Source organism: Musca domestica, unplaced genomic scaffold (genome assembly GCF_030504385.1).
Source record: "Musca domestica strain aabys unplaced genomic scaffold, Musca_domestica.polishedcontigs.V.1.1 1, whole genome shotgun sequence".
In the NCBI taxonomy this organism is placed as follows: domain Eukaryota; kingdom Metazoa; phylum Arthropoda; class Insecta; order Diptera; family Muscidae; genus Musca; species Musca domestica.
Window position 1 is genome coordinate 17792458 of NW_026712114.1, and position 12004 is coordinate 17804461.

Here is a 12004-nt window from a genome sequence, read left to right on the forward strand (position 1 = left end):
TCAGTTGGCGTTGTTAAATGGTTAAATCTGTTGCAGTGTGGTGTGGTGATGGGTGGGGTGGATGGTTGGGTGGGTGTGTAGGTAAAGCAGGCAGGGTGAATTTGATAATAATGGCAAAGAGGAATATTTTGGTTTTATTGAAGCAACACCACCCTTATGTGTGAGCATTGGGGTGTGTGTGTGTGCGTGCCTTTGTATGGGTGTTGAAAATTGAGCTGATTGCCATGATAGTGGAAAAATATGCTTGCCATGGCTAGGTAATGCAGTCAGTACTCCAGAGCAAAACCAGGGTGCATGTAACACACACTGGCCTCCCTCCCCATGAGTGGCTGGCTGGCTGGCTGGCAATGCATTTTCTGTTAAGGATTAAATTTTACATGGCATACATGGATGTTTCTGACATATCATCGACATGCAGCAGCAGCAGCCGAGGCAGGAGCAACAAAAGCTACAAGTATGCAATAAAAATCTAGGTATGCAAGGATAAAAATTAAGGTCAGTACCATCGGGGGAAGAAAATTGTACCAATAAAATGTAATTTGAATACAAACACACACACAGCTACTCACACGTTCACACAAAGGGATATTTTTATGTAAGCAAAAGAGCAAGTGCGAGTAAGTGTGTGTGTGTATGTATTTGTATATTAAATGAAAATGTGTTATCATGATTGCATTAAAACTAACTCACACACACACATACACACATCGACACGATTCGGGAACAAGCATAGAATAATCCAGTGACAAATATATTTTTCAGCACATCGATGTTCATTTCGGTGTTGAATGGAATCCGGGATATAGAAAATGACGTTGTGTGAGTGAGAGAGTGTGTATGTGTGTTCGAGCGAGTGCTATTTAAAATGCAATGTGAATGTGATTTGAATTTATGCGAAAGCATACAAATGGGAATTATTTCCGCATACAGAGCTACTACGACTGCAACTGCTACTGATTTGCCCAGCATTGCATTTTCCTTTCATATTCATGACAAATTTAATTACACGCCTGCCGCCTTCGTCGTTGTTTTTTTTTAGTTTTTGATAAATCCTCATAGTTTTATTTTATTAATAACTACATCATGTCAACAACAACAACAACATAAGAGAAGGCGGTCGGATTATGCGAATTATTTGTGACTCCCAGGAGGGAGGGGAGGTGAGGATTGACTTTTCATCTGGACCGCCGGTGCACAGTGTTTTAGAACTCTTTTTTTTTTCATGGTAAAAATTGAAGTGAATCTCAAACTAGTAGAGGTTATTTGGAACAACTCTAGTTTAATAAAAATGTCGGAATTTTTAGAAAATGTTGTCTCTAATTCTGGAAACGCATTTTTTCTTCTTGGAGATGGAATCTGGTAACCAGTAGGTCTTATCCACAGAAAAGCAGTACGTCTTCTCCAGGAGATCAGTAGGTTTTCTCCATTCTCATAGAAGAACAGAAGTTCTGGATGGTCGGAAGGTTTTCTCCATGGGAGACCAGTAGATCCTCTCCTTAGAAGACCAGTAGGTTTTCTCCTTAGAAGACTAGTAGGTATTCGCCATAGAAGACCAGTAGTTTTTCTCCTTAGAAGACCAGTAGGTCTTCTCCTTAGAAGACCAGTAGGTCTTCTCCTTAGAGGACCAGTAGGTCTTCGCCATAGAAGGCCAGCAGATCTTTGCCATAGAAGACCAGTAGGTCTTCCTAATAGAAGACCAGTTCGCCTTCTCCATAGAAGATGAGTGGGTCTTCTCCATAGAAGGTCTTCTCCATAGAAGATTAGTGGGTCTTCGCCATAGAAGACCAGTAGGTCTTCGACATAGAAGACCAGTAGGTCTTCGGCATAGAAAACCAGTAGGTCTTCGCCATAGAATACCAGTAGGTCTTCGCCATAGAATACCAGTAGGTCTTCGTCATAGAAGACCAGTAGATCTTGGTCATAGAAGACTAGTAGATCTTCTCCAAAGAAGACCAGTAGGTCTTCGTCATAGAAGACTAGTAGGTCTTCGACATAGAAGACCAGTAGGTCTTCGTCATAGAAGACTAGTAGGTCTTCGTCATAGAAGACCAGTAGGTCTTCTCCATAGAAGACCAGTAGGTCTTCTCCATAGAAGACCAGTAGGTCTTCTCCATAGAAGACCAGTAGGTCTTCTCCATAGAAGACTAGTAGGTCTTCTCCAATGAAACCATCACACGCTGCTCGAATATTGCTCTGCGGTATTTTGGCCCATTCCCGGATCGACACTTTGGTATTGCTTAGTGCCAACCTTGCTTTCCAAAATCCTACAAACACAATACTCCAACGGATTGATATCCGGAGATTTTGGTGGCCATTGTGCGCTGGAAAGGAAGCGAGGAACCTTATTTTTTAACCATTATTGGGTGGCGCGTGCTGAGTGCGTTGGTGCTGAATCCTGTTGGAATGTCCAAGGTCTGCGGCCAAAATTACTGCGTGGCCACGCCGTTAATACACCCTCGCGATAATATTCGGCATTTACTCTGATGCCACGGTCGATTAATACGAGCGGAGAGCGACCATCGGCTGTTATGGCGGCCCACATCATCACCATGGCCGGCGCTTGAGGTCTGGTGGCCAACCGAAGGTGCACATTTTCAGCTGACCTCTTTGGCAAGTTTGTTTACAAACTGCTGGACAACGGTTGTTTTCGGCAGTTCACCACTTTCGGCCAAGCGAAGCAAATCTTTAGCTCTTTTGAGTCTATTTTCTTTCTGTTGCGGTGTAAGTTCTTGCACTTTTTGGAATTTCAATGGCTTTACCCCGAGCTCATTTTTCAATATTTGCCGAATGAAATATTGCGACATGTTCAGCTCACGAGCCATTTTTCGGCCTCTGCGACGCAGGTTTTGATCAAGTCGTTTCTTCAGCTGTCTGAAGTTTGCTGAAGTTTCTTCATCTCATCCTTTACTTTGTAGGGTCTATCATGAATATTACGAGGTGTTACATACGGAACGACAAACTTAATATACCCTCCATAGAATGATGGAGGGTACAAAAATCGTTAAAAATTAATCTCGTACCACTGTGCACCGACGCAGCCATTTTTGCTGATAGCCCATTTCACATCAGTTGTATGTATTTAGCTTCATAACATGTCCTGCCTCCCTTCTTGCCTTCTGTCACATATAACTATTTTCCGGGTCTTTTGTTTTAGTCGGGGCTTAGTGTTTGCCTTTTTCATTATGACATAATTACATTTGTTAAACATTGTCTGTCAGTGGTGACTGCCTTTATGGCCCGTCGCTCCCGCTCTCTTTATGTGTCAACTATTTTATTTGTATTATTTGCCAACTACTATGACGGAATGAATAAAGAACCAGAAATTGCAGCTAGTTCTATGAAAAATTACCAGAAACACACACACATACAAACATGCATATGTATGTGTGGAGGAGGCCTCTGAATGGATGAATGAATGGCGACATGAATGGCTGCCTGGCTGACTGACTAACTCATCATCAGGATGTGTCCTCCTCTGTTCGTCATTAGTTGCCAGTTTTAATGAAGTGAAAAGCATAACATTTTTCTCACCTAATAACCCGGAATTCCTTAATTATATCCCCGCAATAGTTGTACGATTCAACGGATGGGTGTGCGGGTGTTCGGAATTGGGGAAAGGGTGGGGTGATGAAATGTTTCATCCACGTGTGATGAAAAGTAATAAACAATTTTATATCCTGCAGCTAAAATAATGGGAAATGTAAACTAAAGCAAAGAACTATGTTACAGATTTGATGATTAAACAAAAGGTGCTTCCTTCCCCTCACCCCCATCTTACACATCGTGTGTGGGCTTTATGTAAAGGAAAATTAGGAATTGAAAGAATGAAATCAAATTAGTAAAGAAAACAGGAGGAACGTGTTCACATCAAGAAATTAATTTCTAGAAGCAATTGGAGAAAAGTTTTTGAATAACACAAAGAAGCATCAAAAATAGTAACAAGAAAATCGGGTGGATTGTGAAAGAATAGTTAAAAATAGAAGACACATGTATCGCCGTTTTACATTGCAAAAGTAACCCAAAATAAAGACAGCAGATTCTACGCTCTTCCACTTTTTTTTAATTTTTGGGTTAGGAGTCCTCGGAATATGTCGATCTTAGGTATATAGTATCTTCGGAAATATTACAGATAACAATACGGGGATTATTTAGGTCAGAAATTTTAATCCTCAAACGTGTCACCAAATAGGTCGTTTTGATCTATTTTCCAAATAAAATAAAAGACCCAAAATTCTTCTTTACGGAAGGCAAGTAGGTATTTTCCCTTTAAGACCACAGAGTTTTCTCACAGAAAGATCACAAGGTCCTCTTATAGAAGACCACAATATCTGCTTATAAAACACCAGTAAATGTTCTGATACGGGACGTCTTCTTATAAAAACGACAAAGAGGTCTTCTAACAAAGAACATTTCTATAGAAGACCAGTAGGACATAGAAGATCAGTAGGTCTTATATATGAAAGACCCGAAGGTTTATTTATAGAAGATCACAAGGCCTTCTCATAGAGGACCCAAAAACCTTGCCCATAAAAAACCTGAAAATCTTCTCATAGAAGAGCAGAAGAAAGTCTTCCCCATAGAAAAGCAGAAGAAGGTCTTTTCCATAGATGAGCAGTGGAGGTCTTCTCCATAGAAGAGCTGTGGAGGTCTTCTCCATAGAAGAGCTGTGGAGGTCTTCTCCATAGAAGAGCTGTGGAGGTCTTCTCCATAGAAGAGCTGTGGAGGTCTTCTCCATAGAAGAGCTGTGGAGGTCTTCTCCATAGAAGAGCTGTGGATGTCTTCTCCATAGAAGAGCTGTGGAGGTCTTCTCCATAGAAGAGCTGTGGAGGTCTTCTCCATAGAAGAGCTGTGGAGGTCTTCTCCATAGAAGAGCTGTGGAGGTCTTCTCCATAGAAGAGCTGAAGGTCTTCTCCATAGAAGAGCTGGAGGTATTCTCCATAGAAGAGCTGAAGGTCTTCTCCATAGAGGACCCGAAGGTTCCTCCAAAGAGGACCCGAACGTTTCTCTTTCCGAAGGTCTCCTTAAAAAAAGATATCAAGATCATCTCATAGAGGAGTAAAAGACCAGAAATAGATTTTACAGAAGACCTAAAAGTTTTCTCACAGAAGATCAGTAGATATTCTCCAAAAGAAGACCCGATATTATTCTCATAGAAGACACGATGGTCTTCCCTCTAGAAAACCTGGAGGTCCTCTCCAAAAAGTACTCAAAGTATTCTTATAGAAGACGTCAAGGTCTTCCCATCAAAGGGCTCATGGTCTTCTCATAGAGGACCAGTAGGTCTTCTTATAGAGAACCAGTCGGTCTTCTTATAGAAGAGCAATACGCCTTTTCATGGAAGGCCTCAAGGTATTTTCATACAAGACCGCAGAGTCTTCTTACATAAATCCTCAAGGTCGTCATATGGAAGACCTCAGGGTCTTCTCTTAGAAGACCTCAGGAAGTCCTTACAGAAATACTCAATGCCTTCTTATAGAAGAACTCAGGGACTTCTCATAGAAGACTTCAGGGTCTTCTTGTAGGAATCCTCAAGGTCTTCATATAGAAGACCTCAGGGATTTCTTAAAGAAGACTTTAGGGTTTGCTCATAGAAAACCTCAAAGTCTTTAGAAGTTATCAAGATCTTCTTTCAAAAGGCTCTAAACCTATTTTATAGAAGACCGCTGGATTTTCTCATAGATGACACGAAGTGCTTCTAATAGAAGACTCGAAAGAAGACATAGAAGTCTTCTGATAGATAACCAGAAAGTTTACTTATGGAAGACCAGAAGTTGCTCATATAGAAACCAAAAAGGTCTTAACATAGAACACCACAGGACCATCTATTTTTCAAATGGAATGTCGGAAATAGAAGCTCTCCATAGAAGTGGATTCAGTTTTTCCCGTACGACCTCACATAAGATCGTCATGGCCTTCTTTATGAAAGAGGGTCTAATTAAACAATAAATCGATTTGCTGTGGTTGGACATGTCTACTTCCCTAAATCTCTCTTTTATTAAAAATTTCACACATATGAAAGTCCTATTTAATATTTGCCTCACCCCTGCCCCTCTCCCCTAAAAAATGTGGCCAAATTTTCTTTGGAAATTTATTTATATATTTTTCATTTTCCTTTTCTCTTATTCGAAGACAAATGACTGTCATGCTTATTAGCCACAAATTTGGTGACAATCATCGGATTAGTCTTCTCGAGGTCTTTGGAGAATACCTCAGCAACAACTTTATTTTGAAAAATGATAAATTTATGCGTGTTATATTTTTATTTTCATAAAACTTACAAAAAAAAATCCAAACAAATTCGAAACGAAAAAAAATAAAAACCAAAATTCACTTAGTTTATGGCTTAATTCAATTCAGGGAAGGGTTCAACGGAACGAACGAAATAAAAATTCGAGCAGCAACAACTACAAAAGAAATGACAGCTAAATAATAAATAAGTCTCCGAACGTTTCTCTTTCCGAAGGTCTCCTTAAAAAAAGATATCAAGATCATCTCATAGAGGAGTAAAAGACCAGAAATAGATTTTACAGAAGACCTAAAAGTTTTCTCACAGAAGATCAGTAGATATTCTCCAAAAGAAGACCCGATATTATTCTCATAGAAGACACGATGGTCTTCCCTCTAGAAAACCTGGAGGTCCTCTCCAAAAAGTACTCAAAGTATTCTTATAGAAGACGTCAAGGTCTTCCCATCAAAGGGCTCATGGTCTTCTCATAGAGGACCAGTAGGTCTTCTTATAGAGAACCAGTCGGTCTTCTTATAGAAGAGCAATACGCCTTTTCATGGAAGGCCTCAAGGTATTTTCATACAAGACCGCAGAGTCTTCTTACATAAATCCTCAAGGTCGTCATATGGAAGACCTCAGGGTCTTCTCTTAGAAGACCTCAGGAAGTCCTTACAGAAATACTCAATGCCTTCTTATAGAAGAACTCAGGGACTTCTCATAGAAGACTTCAGGGTCTTCTTGTAGGAATCCTCAAGGTCTTCATATAGAAGACCTCAGGGATTTCTTAAAGAAGACTTTAGGGTTTGCTCATAGAAAACCTCAAAGTCTTTAGAAGTTATCAAGATCTTCTTTCAAAAGGCTCTAAACCTATTTTATAGAAGACCGCTGGATTTTCTCATAGATGACACGAAGTGCTTCTAATAGAAGACTCGAAAGAAGACATAGAAGTCTTCTGATAGATAACCAGAAAGTTTACTTATGGAAGACCAGAAGTTGCTCATATAGAAACCAAAAAGGTCTTAACATAGAACACCACAGGACCATCTATTTTTCAAATGGAATGTCGGAAATAGAAGCTCTCCATAGAAGTGGATTCAGTTTTTCCCGTACGACCTCACATAAGATCGTCATGGCCTTCTTTATGAAAGAGGGTCTAATTAAACAATAAATCGATTTGCTGTGGTTGGACATGTCTACTTCCCTAAATCTCTCTTTTATTAAAAATTTCACACATATGAAAGTCCTATTTAATATTTGCCTCACCCCTGCCCCTCTCCCCTAAAAAATGTGGCCAAATTTTCTTTGGAAATTTATTTATATATTTTTCATTTTCCTTTTCTCTTATTCGAAGACAAATGACTGTCATGCTTATTAGCCACAAATTTGGTGACAATCATCGGATTAGTCTTCTCGAGGTCTTTGGAGAATACCTCAGCAACAACTTTATTTTGAAAAATGATAAATTTATGCGTGTTATATTTTTATTTTCATAAAACTTACAAAAAAAAATCCAAACAAATTCGAAACGAAAAAAAATAAAAACCAAAATTCACTTAGTTTATGGCTTAATTCAATTCAGGGAAGGGTTCAACGGAACGAACGAAATAAAAATTCGAGCAGCAACAACTACAAAAGAAATGACAGCTAAATAATAAATAAGTCTCCAGAGATGGGAATACTTGATGAGGTGGCATTGAATTTCAGAGACACACACAAATTGGCAAGCCAAGTGGAAGGATGGATGGATGGTTGGGTAGATGGATGTATGGCTAGCCAAGGGTGGTGATGTTGGTGTTTGCAAAGACATATTTGCCGTTTCATCCCCCTAATGGATAATAAAATTATAGGAAATTTTTTTCTAGCTCGCCCAGATGTGTGTATGTTTGCCAGAGTCGAAAATAAGCTAATTTATTCTTCCATATGACCAGAAAAAAATCTGTACATGTGTTGCTATTTTATTTTACTTAAATTTTCCTGTGGGCTAGCATCAGGGGAATTGAGTCGAAAATCTCCTTAAAACCCCAAGGAATTTGAAAAAAAGTCTAAATACCCACAAAAATTTTATTTCATCTTCTCAACTTACCGGTGTCGAATATGGATGAGCGGTTAGCCTTACACCATCCGTTTCCAGCTGCTCTCGTATGACAATATCCAGATCATTTGGCGGTGGTGTTACACATAATATTTCCGCACTGCCCGACAATGAGTTGGGATCGTTCAACATGAAATACACCGAGGCGGCACCCTTTTCACGCAACTGTCGTATACTTTTCAACAGCTTGTGACGATGTGCCGGATTTTCAACACCGATAGCATCTAGATCGGGATCGCCAACCTGTTTGCAGATTTCCAAATCATCGTAACCATTGTCGAGAAAACTTTCGGCATATTGGCCCAAACCGAGGGCCCTCAGCCATTCACACACGATATTGCTGACGGCCATGTCGCGAAGCGCGCTACTCGAAAATGCAACACAATACGACGCGATTGCACGGGACCCACAACAACACCAATACCGTGCGATGTTGTTGTTTTTTGTTGTTGTTGTGCAATACTTCCGATTTTGATTACCCTACAATTCCACGAACATGAGTAGGGGAGGGTTGGTACGGATTCGGTAATGTTTATTTTCTATTTTTTCTCTCCCTCTTTGTTGTTGTTTTTTTATGATTTTTGTTGTTGTTGTGAATTGTTATTTCTTTGCCGGATGATGTCCATAAGTTACCTTAACAAGGTACTGTTGCTCCCAGCTTGTTTGCTCGCTGAACATTTAAATGCACCCAACAAACCTGACGACTATTAGCGTTGGGATTTGTTTTTCTTGTTGTTGCTGTTGTTGTTTTTGTTATTTTGTTTTTATGTGTCCTTGTTTCCTTCTGTCTTAAAAATGTTGTCTTTTGTTGTACTACTTAATGTTGTTGTTTTATTATTCCGTTAATTTTTTTTTTCAGAGTCATAGAATTTTATGGCCACCACCAGGATCAGCGGCAGCAACAGCCGTTAGTGGCAGTTCGAACTACTTGGTGGCTATGTACAGAGGTGTGTGTGTGTATGCCCACATGGGGGTTGGCTGACTCCTCGCACACAGCACCACCTTTACCGCGTTGAACAGCTCCAAATCCTCCGTAACGTTGCCAAATGTCTTTTCAAGGCAACAAGCATCACGTGCCATACAATGGCGCCCAACGTTTTGCTTTTGATGTTATTTTAAATGTTTTTCTATTGCAATTTTATATTTCGCATTTCACTTTTATGTTGTTGTTGTTGCTGTTGTTATTCATGTTGTTTTTGTTTCAGCACTTTTACCATTTAATTCACAGCAGCAGCAGTAGCAGCAGCTTGATGATGTTATTCGGTTTTGTTTGGTTGTTTTTAGCGGAAAGTGCATTTAGTTTATATTAAGTTTGTCGAACTCATTGTGTGTTAAAACCATACTTAAGGTTATATATAATTTTGATGGGAATATAAGGACTGTTCCAGGACAATCGCAGGATACACTGGAAATAGAAAAGAGTAAGAAAAATTTAATAAAACATGCCAAAACAAAAATTATAATTTTTGGTCAATCAAAATAAAGCCATCTCCTGAAGGACTACCCATAATCCTGATTTTTTTAAATAACCTCCAATGTTTTTTTAAGGACCATTCCTCAGAGCCCATTCAGCCACTAACGTGATTTTTTAAACAAACCTTCTCAAAGACCGCAAAAATAGCTTATTTAGGACCAGGGCAAGAATTGTCAAGTTTTCAATGATAAGACCTGCAGCTCTTCTATGAGAAAACTTGCCTCGGATCAAATGTCAAGGGGCATCACCCCATCAGCCAAGCTAAAAACGTGGAAAGCCTAATAATTTTCAAGGATTATCAAAGCCAAAACAATGGATTTTAACAAATATTTTTTAGGGCCAGAGCCAGGGCTTTCTGGTCTTCAAGAAAAGGGAAACAGCTCTTCTAGGAGAATACCTATAGCTCTTGTAGGAGAACACCAATAGCTCTTCTAGGAGAAATCCTATAGCTCTTCTATGAGAAGAGACCTACAGCTTTTCTAAGGAGAAGACCTACAACTCTTCTAAGGAGAAGATCTATAGTTCTTCTAGGAGAAAATCTATAAGAGCTCTTCTATGAGAAGACCTATAGCTCTTCTACGAGAAGAGACCTATATTAGCTCTTCTAGGAGAAGACCTATATTAGCTCTTCTAGGAGGAGACCTATATTAGCTCATCTACGAGAAGACCTATAATAGCTCTTCTAGGAGAAGAGACCTATAGCTCTTCTATGAGCAGAGACCTATGGCTCTTCTATGAGAAGAGACCTATGGCTCTTCTATGAGAAGATACCTATGGCTCTTCTATGAGAAGAGACCTATAGCTCTTCTTTGAGAAGAGATCTATGGCTCTTCTATGAGAAGAGACCTATAGCTCTTCTAAGAGAAGACCTATAGCTCTTCTAAGAGAAGACCTATAGCTCTTCTAAGAGAAGACCTATAGCTCTTCTAAGAGAAGACCTATAGCTCTTCTAAGAGAAGACATATAGCTCTTCTAAGAGAAGACCTATAGCTCTTCTAAAAGAAGACCTATAGCTCTTCTAAGAGAAGACCTATAGCTCTTCTAAGAGAAGACCTATAGCTCTTCTAAGAGAAGACCTATAGCTCTTCTAAGAGAAGACCTATAGCTCTTCTAAGAGAAGACCTATAGCTCTTCTAGTAGAAGACCTATAGCTCTTCTTGTAGAAGACCTATAGAAGAGCTATAGAAGACCTATTGTTCTTCTAGGAGAAAACCTATAGCTCCTCTAAGAGAAGACCTATAGCTCTTCTAAGAGAAGACCTATAGCTCTTCTAGGAGAAGACCTATTGTTCTTCTAGGATAAGACCTATAGCTCTTCTAGGAAAATACCTATATTGGCTCATCTAGGAGAAGACCTATATTAGCTCTTCTAGGAGAAGACCTATATTGGCTCATCTAGGAGAAGATCTATATTAGCTCTTCTAGAAGAAGACCTATAGCTCTTCTAGAAGAGAACTATGGCTCTTCTATGAGAAGAGACCTAAAGCTCTTCTTTGAGAATAGACCTATGGCTCTTCTATGAGAAGAGACCTATAGCTCTTCTATGAGAGGAGACCTATAACTCTTCTATGAGAAGAGACATATAGCTCTTCTATGAGAAGAGATCTATGGCTCTTCTAGGTGAGAGACCTATAGCTCTTCTATGAGAAGAAACCTATGGCACTTATATGAGAGAAGACCTAAAGCTCTTCTATGAGAAGAAATCTATAGCTCTTCTGGGAGAAGACCTATAACTCTTCTAGGAGAAGACCTATAGTTCTTCTTGGAGAAGCGACCTACAGCTCTTCTATGAGAAGAGACCTATGGCTCTTCTATGAGAAGAGACCTATGGCTCTTCTATGAGAAGAGACCTATGGCTCTTCTATGAGAAGAGACCTATGGCTCTTCTATGAGGAGAGACCTATGGCTCTTCTATGAGAAGAGACCTATGGCTCTTCTTTGAGAAGAGATCTATGGCTCTTCTATGAGAAGAGACCTATAGCTCTTCTATGAGAAGAGACCTATAGCCTTCTATGAGAAGAGACCTACAGCTCTTCTATGAGAAGAGACCTATAGCTCTTCTATAAGAAGAGACCTATAGCTCTTCTATGAGAAGAGACCTATGGCTCTTCTTTGAGAAGAGATCTATGGATCTTCTATGAGAAGAGACCTATAGCTCTTCTATGAGAAGAGACCTATAGCTCTTCTATGAGAAGAGACCTATAGCTCTTCTA

General features: G+C 39.6%; 1 protein-coding gene across 1 annotated transcript in view; it reads right to left on the reverse strand.

The window, feature by feature from the left end:
* Positions 1–12004, reverse strand: part of LOC101890091 (uncharacterized) — a 303416-nt gene that overhangs the window by 234238 nt on the left and 57174 nt on the right. Inside the window, exon 2 of the mRNA XM_059119882.1 lies at positions 8310–9723. Coding sequence (XP_058975865.1) covers positions 8310–8669 — 360 coding nt within the window. The 5' untranslated portion in view covers positions 8670–9723. The remainder of the gene's footprint in view (positions 1–8309; positions 9724–12004) is intronic.